The sequence below is a fragment of the Eschrichtius robustus genome, chromosome 3 (assembly GCF_028021215.1).
Source record: "Eschrichtius robustus isolate mEscRob2 chromosome 3, mEscRob2.pri, whole genome shotgun sequence".
NCBI classification, from domain to species: Eukaryota; Metazoa; Chordata; class Mammalia; order Artiodactyla; family Eschrichtiidae; genus Eschrichtius; species Eschrichtius robustus.
The window spans coordinates 96,152,124-96,165,938 of record NC_090826.1 but is presented as its reverse complement, the minus strand read 5'-3'; the positions used below and the strand labels follow the sequence as shown (position 1 = coordinate 96,165,938).

At 46.1% G+C, this 13,815-nt stretch overlaps 2 protein-coding genes across 5 annotated transcripts in view; one reads left to right on the top strand and one right to left on the bottom strand.

Annotated features, from left to right (window-relative positions):
- Nucleotides 1–6,982, bottom strand: part of ELAPOR1 (endosome-lysosome associated apoptosis and autophagy regulator 1) — a 67,951-nt gene extending 60,969 nt beyond the window's left edge. For all 3 annotated transcript variants that reach the window (XM_068538098.1, XM_068538100.1, XM_068538099.1), the window contains exon 1: nt 6,830–6,982. In XM_068538098.1, coding sequence (XP_068394199.1) covers nt 6,830–6,982 — 153 coding nt within the window. The remainder of the gene's footprint in view (nt 1–6,829) is intronic.
- Nucleotides 6,983–8,163: 1,181 nt separating this feature from the next.
- On the top strand, nt 8,164–13,093 carry CFAP276 (cilia and flagella associated protein 276). 2 transcript variants are annotated; one of them, XM_068538096.1, is made up of 5 exons: nt 8,164–8,244; nt 11,261–11,377; nt 11,908–12,023; nt 12,357–12,484; nt 12,902–13,093. In XM_068538096.1, the coding sequence occupies exons 1-5, from the start codon at nt 8,164–8,166 to the stop codon at nt 12,970–12,972; spliced, it is 513 nt and encodes a 170-aa protein (XP_068394197.1). In that variant the 3' UTR covers nt 12,973–13,093. The 2 variants fall into 2 exon arrangements, with proteins under 2 accessions (XP_068394197.1, XP_068394198.1); XM_068538097.1 differs by lacking the exon at nt 11,261–11,377.
- The last annotated feature ends 722 nt before the right edge of the window (nt 13,094–13,815 follow it).

Here is a 13,815-nt window from a genome sequence, read left to right as displayed (position 1 = left end):
CTCCACTATGAGCCAAGCAAGAATGAAGGTGTGTGTGTGTGTGTGTGTGTGTGTGTGTGTGTGTTGCCTAGTGATTCATCAAAGTTTGAAAGGATTGATAGTTGGTTTGTTTTAATTTATTTTTGGCTGTGTTGGGTCTTTGTTGCTGCGCGCTGGCTTTCTCTAGTTGCGGCGAGCAGGGACTACTCTTTGTTGCGGTCGCGGGCTTCTCATTGTGGTGGCTTCTCTTGTTGTGGAGCACAGGCTCTAGGCCCGCGGGCTTCAGTAGTTGTGGCACGTGGGCTCAGTAGTTGTGGCTCGCGGGCTCTAGAACGCAGGCTCAGTAGTTGTGGCGCATGGGCTTAGTTGCTCCGCGGCATGTGGGATCTTCCCGGACCAGGGCTCGAACCTGTGTCCCCTGCATTGGCAGGTGGATTCTTAACCACTGCACCACCAGGGAAGCCCAGGATTGATAGTTTTGCCAAGGATGTGAGAAAACGTGCAAAGTTAATGGGAAGCAAAATTGATGCAATTTCTCCAAAAGAGGATCACATAATATGGAACAATATAAAGTATATGTGACTTTTGATCAAGGAATCCCCATTTCTAGAAATATAACTTAAGGAGTTAACTGAATGATCTTACTCTCTCATCCAGCAATTCTATTTCTAGGAATTTATTCCAAGGAAGTAATGACAGATGTGTTGGAAAGAATATGTAAAAAGAGGCTTATCTTAGCATTGTTTATAATAGTCAAAAATTAGAAACATATGTTAACATATGTTTCTAACATATATGTTCAATGATGGGGGATTGGTTAAATAAATTTCATCAGTGGAATATTATTTATCTATTACATTAATTTACTAAGGGCCCACAACGTACCAGATATTATTTTGGGTGCTGGAGACACAGCATGAAATGAAACACAAAAAGCCCTGCCTTCGTGGAGCTTACGTGTTAGTGGGAAAAGACAGAAATAAATAAAATATAGAGCATGTTAGAAAGTGGTAGGTTCTCTGGAGAAAATAAAACAGAAGATGGGATAGGAAGTGGGAAGACATTTCAACAAAAACTTGAAGGGGATTAAGAAATAAGCTGCATATCCTGGGAAAGAGCCTTCCAAGCAGAGAAAACAGCAGTTGCCAAGACCCTGAGGGGGCAGGTTACCCCACAGGTCTGAGAAAGAGTGGGGAGGCTCGTGTGACTGGAGAGGAGGAGGTGAGGATTGTACGTACAGCCTTGTAGGCCAGTGTAAGGAGTTGGTTTCTACTTTGAGACAGGAAGCCTTTGGAAAGTTTTGAGCAGAGGAGGGGCAACATCTGTCTTATTTTCAGTAGCTTTACTGAAACCTGGCTGAGCACTAGACAATATGTGGGCAAGGTGGAAGCAAAGAAACCAGTTGGGAAGCTTTTGCAATCTTCTGAATGAGCGGTGATGGCGGCTTCGAGAAGGGTTTGTAGCAGTGGAGGTGTAAGAAGCAATCAAATTCTGGATACATTTTGAATGTAGAGCTAACAAGAGTTTCTGATGAGTTGGATATAGGGAGTAAGAGAGAGAGGTCAGGATTTGGGGCCTGAGCAAGTGGAAGGATGGGGTTGCCATTAGCTGAGATGAGGAAGATTCTGGGAAGCACATTGTTGATGGAGGTGGAGAAATCAGATGTTTTGGACATGGGAAATCTGAGCTTCCAATCAAATTTGTACATAGAGAGGTCATGTATGCAGCTATGTGTACAAGTCTGGAGTTCAGGGATGAGATCTGGGTTGGAGGTATGAATTTGGGAGTTGTTGATGTCCACGTGGTGTTTAAAGCCATGGCGCTGCATGAGATCACCAAAGGAATGAAAATAGAAGACGATGGATAGAAAGAGAGAGAAAGAGAGAGAAAGAGAGATGATAGGTAGATAGATAGATAGGTAGATAGATAGATAGACAGATGATAGATAGATAGATGATAGATAGATAGATAGATAATAGATGTTCCTGAGGAACTGCCAGATTTAGAACTCAGGGACATGAGGGGAAAAAATCAATCAAGGGGACAAAGAAGGGGACACCAGGGGCATAAAAAAATAAACCACCCATTAGAGAGTTGGTGCCCTGAAAACCAAGAGAAGAAAGTGTTCCTAGTTGGTGAGAGTGATCACTGCTCTACCAATTGCTGGTGGATGAAGTGTAACTGAGACTGAGAAATCACCATTGATTGAGAAAGAGCAGTTTTGGTAGAGTTGTGGGGATGAAAGTCGGCTTGGAGTGGATTCAAAAGAGAAGGGAGGGCTTCCCTGGTGGCGCAGTGGTTGAGAATCTGCCTGCCAACGCAGGGGACACGGGTTCGAGCCCTGGTCTGGGAAGATCCCACATGCCGCGGAGCAACTGGGCCCATGAGCCACAATTACTGAGCCTGCGCGTCTGGAGCCTGTGCTCCTCAACAGGAGAGGCCGCGATAGTGAGAGGCCCGCGCACCGCGATGAAGAGTGGCCCCCGCTCGCCACAACTAGAGAAAGCCCTCGCACAGAAACGAAGACCCAACACAGCCATAAATAAATTAATTAATTTAAAAAAATACAAATTAGAAATTAAAAAAAAAAAAAGAGAAGGGAAAGGGTGGATGTAGAGACAGTGATCATAGACGTTACAGGAATTCAAAGGATTTTGCTACAAAGGGAAGCAGTAAAATAGGGTGGCAGCTGGAGGGGGAAGTGACACTCAAGAGAAGTTGTTGAGTTGGGTTTTTTTTTCCTATTTTTAAGATAGAAATAATAGCATGTTTGAAGATTGATAAGAATGATTCAGTAGATGGGAAAAATGGATGACTCCAGAGAGAGGGAAGACATGCTGACCTATATTAAGAAGGTGAGAAGGGGGACTTCCCTGGTGGCCCAGTGGGTAAGACTCCACACTCCCAATGCAGGGGGCCCAGGTTCAATCCCTGGTCAGGGAACTAGATCCTGCATGTTGCAACTAAAAAAAAAAAAAAAAGATCCCGTGTGCCACAACGAAGATCCAGTGCAGCCAAATAAATAAATAAATAAATATTAAAAAAAAAAAAAAAGAAGAAGAAGGTGAGAAGGGATGGGTCTAGTGTGGATGGTCAAAGCGAAAGGGTTGACATTAGGGATTAGTCAGGATAGGTAGTTCATCCGGCTCCTCATTAAAATGGTGTTATGCAAGGCCATCTAATGACTTAGAATGATGTTCCATTACGTTTTCTAAAAGCAGATCATAAAACAGTAAGAAGCATATTTACTGAGCACTTACTCTATGCTCTGCATTTTGCAAAGCACTTTAAGCATTATCTTGCCTAATTCTCCCAGTGATCCACCTGACTCCTTCAATCAGTTGCCAAATCCTCTAACTTCTACCTTCAGCATGTTTTTCATATCCACGCCTTTCTATTTATCCCACTGCCACCATCCCAGTGCAGTCCCTTTGTTAACCTCCTCCTTGACCTCTGTAAGATCTTTTGAACTGGTCTTCTTGCCCCCATCTCTCTGCTCTCACCTTTTGGCCTATCTCAACCTTATTTACTTTATATTCATGCTAATCCACTACCTCTGCTAAGAATCCTTCAGAGATTCTCCGCTTAGTTTCCCACTTTCCAATCTTGATTTCTGTGGTACCCCACACCTACTCCACATTTCAGCCACGTGGTCTACTTGCAATTCTCAGGATCTTTTCCTTGGGTTCCTCTCTCTATCTAGAAATCATGCTCCCTCCATCTCTGCCTGTTGAAATTCTGCTGATTATTCCAGAAGCTGGTCAAGTGTCAACTGTTCAAATATGTTTTCTTCTTTTACTATCAACCTCTATATTGCCATTCCCGCATTGCTTACCACATGTTAACATTATGTCATCATTTGTACGTCATTATTTGTGGACTTATCTTTTCTGCCTACCAATATTTCTGAAGCCCCTATGACATGTCAAGGATATATACTAGGCATTTTACATGTGTTATCCAATTTAATTTAATCCTCACAATAGCCTTGTGAGATAGGTGTTACCATCCCCATTTTACAGATCAGGAATCTGAAGCTGTCCGAAGTTAATTAACTTGCTCGAAGTAGCATCCTTACTAAGTGGCAGAGTCATCATTCATTCACTAAATTTTATTCTAATCCATGTCTGCCAGATTCCTAAGCCCTCTGGGCTTTTCAACATAGATTGGGATGTCCCTTTGGGGGCAATTAGCACTGAAGTCTCAGGGCAATACCGATCTGGGAAAGGCAGTTTTCTCTTCTTCTCTCATTTGATTTAGATTCATTGTGCTATAGAAAATGCTCCTTTGGCTCTCAGTCAGCACTTAGCCTGGGCTAGCACAGGACTAAAGAAATGATTCATGAAGACAAACACCACACAGGATGTTTAGTTCCACTGGTGACCCTGATTATTGTAAAACTGTGAAAGGAACGCCAAGCCCCAGCACACTTAGCAATCTAGAACTCCCAGCTCTCTGACTCCTCAGTTTAGGCTTTACCCTAAACCTCTTTGTTCCCTGATTTGATCCAGATGCCTCAGATTTCAGAAACAAGGCAGGAACAGAATTTTTGTCATTAGGGTCAGCCTTGGCCGATAAGACTCCCTGCCATTAATACCCAGCAACGACTCACAAGAAATTCATATGAAGAGTAAGAACAGGGAAGGGTTAGTCTACCCTGAATTGGTTTTTTCACCATTTAGGATTGGAAGCCCCTAAAACTTATTGGGTCAATTCATACTGCCAAACAAAGAATATTATAATAATGGGTTTATTCTCTTCCTTATTGTTTTGGAGTCGAGGGTGTTCAGCAGCCACTGTTTACTCAAGAAGAGTGTAAACAGGACTTGCTGACGCCTGTGGCCAACATAGATGACTCTTAAGCCACTTTTACTCCGGCATGGGGTGTGGATCTAATGGTAAAGAAGCTGAATGGGAAAGAGAGTTAGGTAACTCTAATTTGTGTTTTATTTGTATTTTCTCTTTCAGTCCTCAAAGCAATCTTTTTTGAGGTAGGTGTTATTGAAATACCAATTCTACAGATCCAAAAACTGGGTGGTAAGTAACAGGCAGAGACTGGAACCCTGGTATGTTGAGTTCCACAGCTTTCCACTGCCCTCAGCTTATGCTCTGTGGCAAGGCCTTTTGCTTAGGCAAATGCCAATCATTTAAAAAGGACTAAAGGCAAAATTTCTACACAAGTTAGAGCTCTCAAGTATCAATACTCTTCCCTCCCTCCCAAGCAAGATGATACAAAGTGTTTAATTTCTTAAACATCTCATATTTTCCATAGTCCACAAAGATCTCAACAAGAAGCGGTAGTTGAACTGTAAGATTGTTACCTTCCACACAGGGGACTCCCATGTTGGATTCTTAGGCAAGTGAGTTTGCTTGATGGAACTCACTTGGTTGGTTAGACCACAGGCCACCAAGGCCAGTAAGCAACACTCACTGACAAAATCATCCTGCTCCCAGCCATCTTTAAAACAGGTCATAAAGTGGCTGGGTGAAAATGTGGATGGCCCAGGGCAGGACACTGCTGGGACTGATACAAGTTACAAAAATGTCCACTGACTGGGGTCACTTGTTCATATTCATGAATGAAGTGAAGTATCTTTATTCACACAAAAATTCTCTTCTCTCTTCCCACCCCCCTCACTTCTTCATGATCTGTTTTGTTATAGATGGTCTAATGGTTAGAATACCGTCATAATAATACATTTCCATTTGGGATGGGGTTATGGTTGCTAATCAGTAGTTAACAATGACAACTTACAACTAATATTTCAACCTCTCAAAACCTTAGCCAAGTATGACATTTCAGATTAATTTTACAGGGCTAGACTCTTAATGTATTACAAAGTCTTTCACACTTCACGTAGATAACAACTTTTATTTGCCTTCCGCCATGAAGTTCTTGTAAATATGTTGTTGCTGCCTCTGCCATATGGTTTTTAAAAAGTTACTCAGAACACAACCAATTATTGTTATTTCAATACCATAGAAACTACTGAGTTTTGTTACTCCTTTTTTTGTATCCCTCCAAAAGAATGTTCAAAGGCATTTTTGATTGGAAGACATTCCTTACTTATTCTCTGAATTATGTTGGCAACATTTTAGAAACACCTTGAAAAAGACTTACGACATATGTCAGCAAAAGTCCAGAGAAGGAAAGTAGAGATTGGCTGAAAGTGAGATACTACAGAACTCAAAGTCTGGCCAAAGGTGAGTCATTCACTGCCAGGTACACTAAAGAAAGCACACCGGGGGAGGCAAACTATAAACAGGATCCACATTTAGCAGCCCACAAGGTAACTGGATGTTTAATACCAAGGGAAGAGAGGTGATGGGCTCCTTCAGTCCCCCTTGCAGACCTCCCATTTTCACACTTTCTTGAAGCCATGATAAAATCACAAGGATTCCCACTTCGATCCATTATTTTCCTTTGGCCTTCCGAACTCCTTTCTTACCCCACTTCTCCCTTTTCCCACTTTCTATTTTGCCCCTCTGTACATAATCTTTGGTTTTCCACCACTTTTACGGTAATTTCATCCCAGCTGGGAAACAACCCATGTCTTCTCCTTCCCTCATTCCCAAGTCCAGGGACTCAGGTCCCTCCTGAGGTCCTTGGAGCTGGGACCTTTCCCCTGAGCTCAGCAGCCCAAGCTGTGAGGCTGATCTATTTCGTGAGTCCTCCAGTGGGCTGGCTTCTCCATGACGCCAGTCTGCTCCTCTTCCTCCCCCACCCCCCCATCCCCAAAGAAACCTAAACTCCGTGGCCTCTGAAACTGTCTGTGTCTGGGTCCCAAGATCCCCGCCGGGATCCAAGATTTTTCTGACCTAAGTGGGGTCGGGTCAGGGAGGAGAGTACCTCTTTGCAGGCGTGAAGCTCCGGTCCCGCTCCCTGAGTCACCTGGAAGGTGGTCCCAACCCAGAGCAGCAGCCACAGAAGCCGAAGTGTGCGCGGCTCAGTTCTTCCCCTGCCTCTGGCAGAGGGATGGAGGCTGTGCCCAGGCTCAGCCATAGTGTTGTTCTGAGCGAGCGGCAGCAGCGGCTCAGGTGCTGCGGCTGCAGCTACTGCTGGAAGAAGGCGGAAAAAAAGGGGAGGGAGATTCACAGGGGGGAGGATGAAAGGGGCTGGGCTCGCTTCAGTCACCTCCCTGCGGCTACGCCTAGGCCGCCCATCCTTCCTCCTCCCTCCTTCCTCTTCTCCTCCTCCTACCCACGTCGCCTTGGCAACCGCCTCCTCGTTCCCTCCGCGCGGGTGGGGCAGGGACCACTCGCTCCTCTGCCGCTCACCTGCCGGTCGCCATGGCAGCCGGCGCCACTGGCGCGCGCGGCGCGGGTATGCGAGCGCCCAGGGTCTGCAACCGTCCCAACAGGCGCGCACAGGGCTCGTGTAAAGAACGCGGTGGAAACAACCTCCAAGCCATCGCCACCAAATTCATTATTTCGTAGCCATCGGCTACTTATGAGCACCTCTAATTTTGCAGACGTGGCGTTCTACATATACTTATTAAGCACCTCCTATGTGTGAAGCGATAGAAAAATGATTGAGATGCCGTCTCTTCTCCAGAGCTTATAGCCTGGAAGAGTGGCCCCGGTACGTGTCACCTACTGTAACAGCCTCTTCTGGAGATCTTACTTCCACCCCGCCAAATCCATCTGTGCCTTTACAACCGACGCTATGCGAAGCCCTGAGACTCGTATAGTTAAACCGAGTTTAAGCAAGGAGAGTTTGCCTTAGCCGGCAATTTTCCAAGCACGACACCTGGACTCTTCTGTCTCTTGACATCCCCATTCTCTCATCGCTTTGAGAAATCCTTTGATTAGATGCCAGGAGGAAGGATATTTCTGGGCCACCTTTTAGGAATTCTTTCTTTAACTGAAGTCTTTTGCAGAAGACCTGTTCGGCGTTTTTCACCGAAGTCTCACGAGTGCAAATCCAGGGCTCCCCGGTACACTCAGCGGCGCTTTCCCTCTGCGTTCCCAGTAGCTTCTTCCCGAGGGGCCTCCCGCGTTGGACCGCCAGGTGGCGCCCTTCTCGGAGGGAATTCGCCTCAGTCATAGACGGCGGGGCAGTTGCCTGGCAACTGAAATTGGGCGTGCCAAACAATTGGGACTCCGGCTCCTCCGCTTGCAAGATTGTGTGCGGCTGCGCGGGCCTCTCATCACGCTTGACAGTGTCTCGCTCGGCATTTTACCATGCCTCTCACCCGAGACCCTTTCCAGAATCCTACGTTGGATAACGATGATTCCTACTTGGGAAAACTGCGGGCTTCCGAGGTACTGAGGTTTCTTGCGCAGATTCCCAGTAGGGTCGACCGCACTCTTCTTTCTGTCGGCGCGACAGGAAGAGATGGTAACTTAAAGGACTCTGGTGAGGACACTGAGTCAGGTACCGGAGAAGTCTGTTTTCTGCCTTCCTCCATGTCCCCATATTCAGGGCTGCCAACATTTCACAGGTGCTTTTGAGCAGAGGCAAGTGGCGTTCTAGTCCAGAGGAACAAGAGGCACTCACAGCCCTAAGCAATGATTGGTATAATGGGGCTTACCCAGGCCCAGGTTCCACTTTTCTCGTAGAAGTATTTGAGATGTTTGAAGTGGTGAAAAATAAGGTGAACTAAATGGTAATTGTGGCTTAATAACAAAATCAAAGCACTCCCTTTTGTTTACTCAACATTTATTATTTACTGTATGCCGGGCACTCTGCTAAAAACTGAGGATGTATAGACACATTAGATTAGCTCCTGTTCTCAGGGAAATCTAGTAGAAAAGCCAGACTGACAACAGCAACAGTAAAAGTGCTTGCACAACAGCACATGTGTTGTGACAGTTATATGTGGTGTGTCATGGGACACAGGAGCTTAAAGGAAAGCCTCCCAGAGCAGGTGAGTTTTGATATCCAAATATGAGTCAGCTGGACCAGGGGAGGGAGGAGGTGGAATGTAAGTTAGAAGGAAGGAAACAGGAACCAGACATTCAAGGCAAAGGGAGCAGCAGGTGCACATACATGGAGAGGAGGATGAGGGTGGCCTCTTTGGGACCAAAGAGTCCAAAGTGGCTGAAGCGTTGGTGTGAAATGGAGGAGTGGAGAGGGTGGAAGCTGGAGAGGTGACCCTCCTGGGCTGGGTGTGCTGCGTACACCGTGCTAGTGAGCTAGGTTTTCATCCTGGGGAACCATCTCCCAGGAGTGGCATACTAGATGGGTGATGTAGAAAGCACAAGTGGCAGTGGATTGGACAGGATGTTAGTGCGACAAGAAGCATCAGCTACGAGGCTGGTGCAGCGATCTCCAGGAGGAGTAACGGATGTACAGCAGTGATGCAGGGGATGGCGGTAAGATGCAAAGGGCAGGACTGATGGGACTTTGTGGCTGACTGGATATGGGCTCAAGAGAGTGGATGAGTCCAGGAGAGCTCCCAGGTTTCTGAGGGCTTACCTGATACCATTTACTGAATGAGGCATCCAGGCAAAGCAGGTTTGGGGAGAAAGATGTTGAGATCAGTTTTATAGCTGTTGCTTTCGTGGTGCCTGTGGGACATTTCCATAGAGATGAAGAGTAGGCAACATGGTTGAGAGCTGTGGGTTGAAGATGTCTGGAAGCCACAGTATTCATCTGGTGGTTGAAGGTATAGGAGAGAATGAGCTCATCCAGTGAGTGTGAGAGTCAGAAAGGCAGAGACAAACCCCCTGGAGAATACCACTAAGGGACAGAGAGAGAAAGCAGAGCTGAGAAGGAAGCTGAGAAGTAATAGCCAGAGGCAGGAGGAGAACCAGGAGGAGCTGGACCCACATAGGATGGAGAGAACATTTCGTGGAATCAGAGTCGTGGTGCAGAAACCGCAGAGGTCAGTAAGATCAGGACCAGAAAGGATCCACCTGACCTAGCCACAAAGGTCAGTGGTCACCAGCAAGAGTAGTTTCAGTGGGTGCTTGAGGCAGAGGCCAGACTGCAGCGGGCGGAAGAGGGAATGGGAACGGGGAGGAAGTGGATGTGGCAAGTGTTGACTCTTTAAGAAGGCTGGCTCAGTAGGGAAGGTCATGGAGTGGTAGCTAGACAGTGACAAAGGAATGAGGAGAAGCTGGGTACAGGGGATGGCAGGATAGTGCAGGGCCCTAAAGCACCAGGAAGGGCTGGGTTCAGGGAAGGGTGATTCTTGAATAAAAGGGGCTTCCATTTCTCTGAGATGGAAGGAAAATGGATGTGAAGATGGCACTCACGCTTGACAGGCTTGACTTTCTCAGTGAAAGACCGTCTCGGCCTTCTGCTTATAGAGATGATGAGGCTTATGCAGGCTTCGAGGAATGGGAAGAGAGCTGCCTATGCTTGCATCATATGTATTTGTAGTTTTCCCATTTCCTTTTTCATCTTTCTTGGTGACAGTATAGTGCCTGGTTCACACCATTCAATTAATGCCTAATTGAGCTGAGTCACACAGCACTGTGTTATATACAGGGGAGGAGGAGGGTTCCTACATCGGATAGGTTGAATGAGATTTCTACTAGGTTGTAGTTGTACTCACTGGAATTCAGTCATTGATTCAATCAATATTTCATTTTAGAACACCATGTGTTAGGTCACTGTGCTAGGCACTGGGGATACAGTGGTGAACAGTATGGCATTTTACATGTAATGAAGAAATCAGCTGTGTGCTTTTCATATTCGTACTTGCGGGGTTTTAATTAGAGGACTGAACATCCAGTGAACTTTTTGACATTCCTGCAGACACAATGACCCTTCCCTGCTTACTGAAATTTTCTCACCTGCCTAGACACGGCTCTCTCCTGATTCTCTTGTCTCTGACTGCTCCCACCGCCACCCCCATTATAATATTGTGCAGTCCTCATGAACCACCTCTTCCTTGTTGGTCAGACGCCTTTTTGCAGGCTTCAACCACCACTTCAGGGGGTGACCCCCAGATCGCTACTACTTGTTCTGAGCTCTCCTCCAACAACTGCACACTTCCAATTTCCTACCTGTTAATTGCATTAGGATATCTTATCTCTTCTCCAAGCTCAGGACTTCTAAACCTGAGCTCATCTTGCCTCTCTGCTCCCCACCCTTCACTTCCTGTCCCACTTCACCCCTTTCCCTGTATTCCTGGCCCATTTCTGTCAGTTCTAAGATTAAAAACTTAGGAGGATCAGAAGCCTGGGAGTCTTGCCCCATTTCGTTCTTCTCTTTTAGATGTCTGCGATTCAATTAAAATGGGATGGGATAAGGGGATGGATGTCACTGAAGCTATCACATCAGCAAGGCCTCTGGTAACGAGGAGTGGGTGTGGTTTCTCTTTTGCAGAAACTGCCATATAAGAACCCAACTCACCTTGCTCAGCAACAGGAACCCTGGTGTCGACTCAGCTCAACTCCCACAATCACGTCCATGAGGCAGGATGTTTATTTTTTTGATCCTGAGGTACCTAGCATTGAAATGCTATTTCTCCTTATATCCACTTAGAACTAATTAATATCCCTTTTGAAAGGTAGTCTGTCCCTGACTACCTTAGCATCTTTATCTTGTCCCCAATCCAAGATCCTACCAAATCTAAAACCAAATACAAACCTATCAGCTTCCTCTGGGAAGTCAGAAGGCTTGGGTTTTGCTGCAGTTGATTATCTGGAGCAAATCATTCTCTCACCAGACTTCTCATTATAACCATGAACAAGGTAAGGCCCATTAAGCTCAAGTCAAGGACAATATAGTGGTTCTCATGTCTCCAGGAGAGCTCCCCACTCCTTAGACCTAACCATGAGACAATTCTATATGGACAAGAGTTAAGAAGTCATCATGTATAGTAATTTGGTATGTAGGGAGTTGGTGGATCTCAGGCCCAAAAGGGGTTCACTCTGCTTTGGGGGAAGAGTAGATCCCAACAGAACCCGACTAGAGCAGGTGCAAATGTGGCAAGTTAACCCTGGGGGTGGCGGGGTTGGCTTCCTCCGTAGATACCGAAGGATGATCTGGATTTCCGATTAGCAGCCTTGTACAACCACCACACAGGGACGTTCAAGAGCAAAAGTGAGACACTGATACACCAGGAGACCATTCAGGATACCCATGGGTAAGTGGTGGAGGCGGAGCCTCTCCCTAAGGACAATGCCAATCAAGTAAGGTAAAGTGTCACCTGGGAAATAAAAATCAATAGGTTCTTGTTTGTATAGATTTCTGTATTTTTTACTTCTGTAATACAAGTTCTGTTTTTTTATTTTCTAAAATGAACAGAGATCTTCCAAGATTGTGCTCATCTGCAGAACAAAATCTTTGGTTAATTCCAGAGGGTAAAAAGGGCCTTCGGCTGCTTTATTTTTAAGGTTGCATGCAACTCTTTCCCTCCTTACCTTTCTTCTCCTGATTGATTTCACTCTCCCATGTTCTTCCCCACACCATCTTCTAGAATCAAGATCCAATTCCCTGGAGAATTTTTATCCCCTCCCCAGCCACCCCCTGTCACTTCCCGAGCTAACATCAGACACTGGGTCAACCCTAAGAAGGAGTCTATTCACAGCATCCAGGGATCCATAGGTAAGGGTCAGAAGACTGAGGGGTGGGAGGCAGATGGGTGGTGCAAGAGTTTTTCTAAATGGTCACAGGAATCAGGGAGTTGAGGTGATTGGCTATTAGGGAACATCGGGGATAACTGAGAGTCTGGCACATATCAGACTAAAACCAGGGGACATGCTGACTGTAGAGCTAGGAAATGAATTCAGTTTTTCAGAGCCACTACCTCAGCCTTAGGTCTAGGGGACAAAAATTTTCAGCAAAGGGCAGAAACCGGGGAGTGAAAGACCTATAGCTACCTCCCATCAGTCCTCTATATGCCAGTTTCCTCAGCTGTTAGAACCTTCTTCATTGTCCCCATAAATGTATGGGCGACAAGTTCCCAGAAAAGGCAAAGGATCTGAAATTCACAGCCCACTCCCTCTTCTCTTTTCTCCACAGTATCCCCTCACACTGCAGCCACCAATGGAGGGTATTCCCGAAAGAATGATGGTGGCTTCTTCTCCACCTAAGTGTTGACAGGCCCCTGGACTAATTAATCATATTGGAACATCCTGCCGCCCACCTCCATTAAATAGATTTGTGTAAGATGAAGCCTGGAGTATCTGTTACCCATGGACTACCAGTTGCCACATGACTACTCTTAAAATATGGAAGTTTCTCAACTTCTAGAAACTAGTCCTGTTGGGCATATTTGCAACTCGGAAAGTCATCTTGCTGAAAAGATACGGATTTAGGACAGAACAGCACTGTTTTTGGCAGGAGACAGGTATTCACGTTTTGTGAACTGGAGTCATTCAAACCATACCCATTCAACATTTCTTGCAAACTTTTTTTTTTTTTTTTTTTTTTGGCTGCGTTGGGTCTTTGTTGCTGCGCGCCGGCTTTCTCTAGTTGCAGCGAGCGGGGACTACTCTTTGTTGCGGTGCGCAGGCTTCTCACTGCGGTGGCTTCTCTTGTTACGGAGCACTGGCTCTAGGCCTGCGGGCTTCAGTAGTTGTGGCACGCGAGCTCTAGAGCACAGGCTCAGTAGTTGTGGCGCACAGTTGCTCCGCAGCATGTGGGATCTTCCCGGACCAGGGCTCGAACCTGTGTGCCCTGCATTGGCAGGCGGATTCTTAACCACTGCGCCACCAGGGAAGCCCCTCTTGCAAACTTTTATGTCAGGCACTGAGCTAAGTGTTGGGAAAACAAGAATGGACATAGTCCATTCTCTTGAGCTTACAAACACTAATTTTAGTAGCTCTTTGTGACATTAACACTTATGCTGAGGTCACGCTTAACAGATTTCAGACCTTCTGGATTTAGTCATCTGCTGAGCTCTACTTTTCCATGAGGGCTCCATCTCCCTGGCT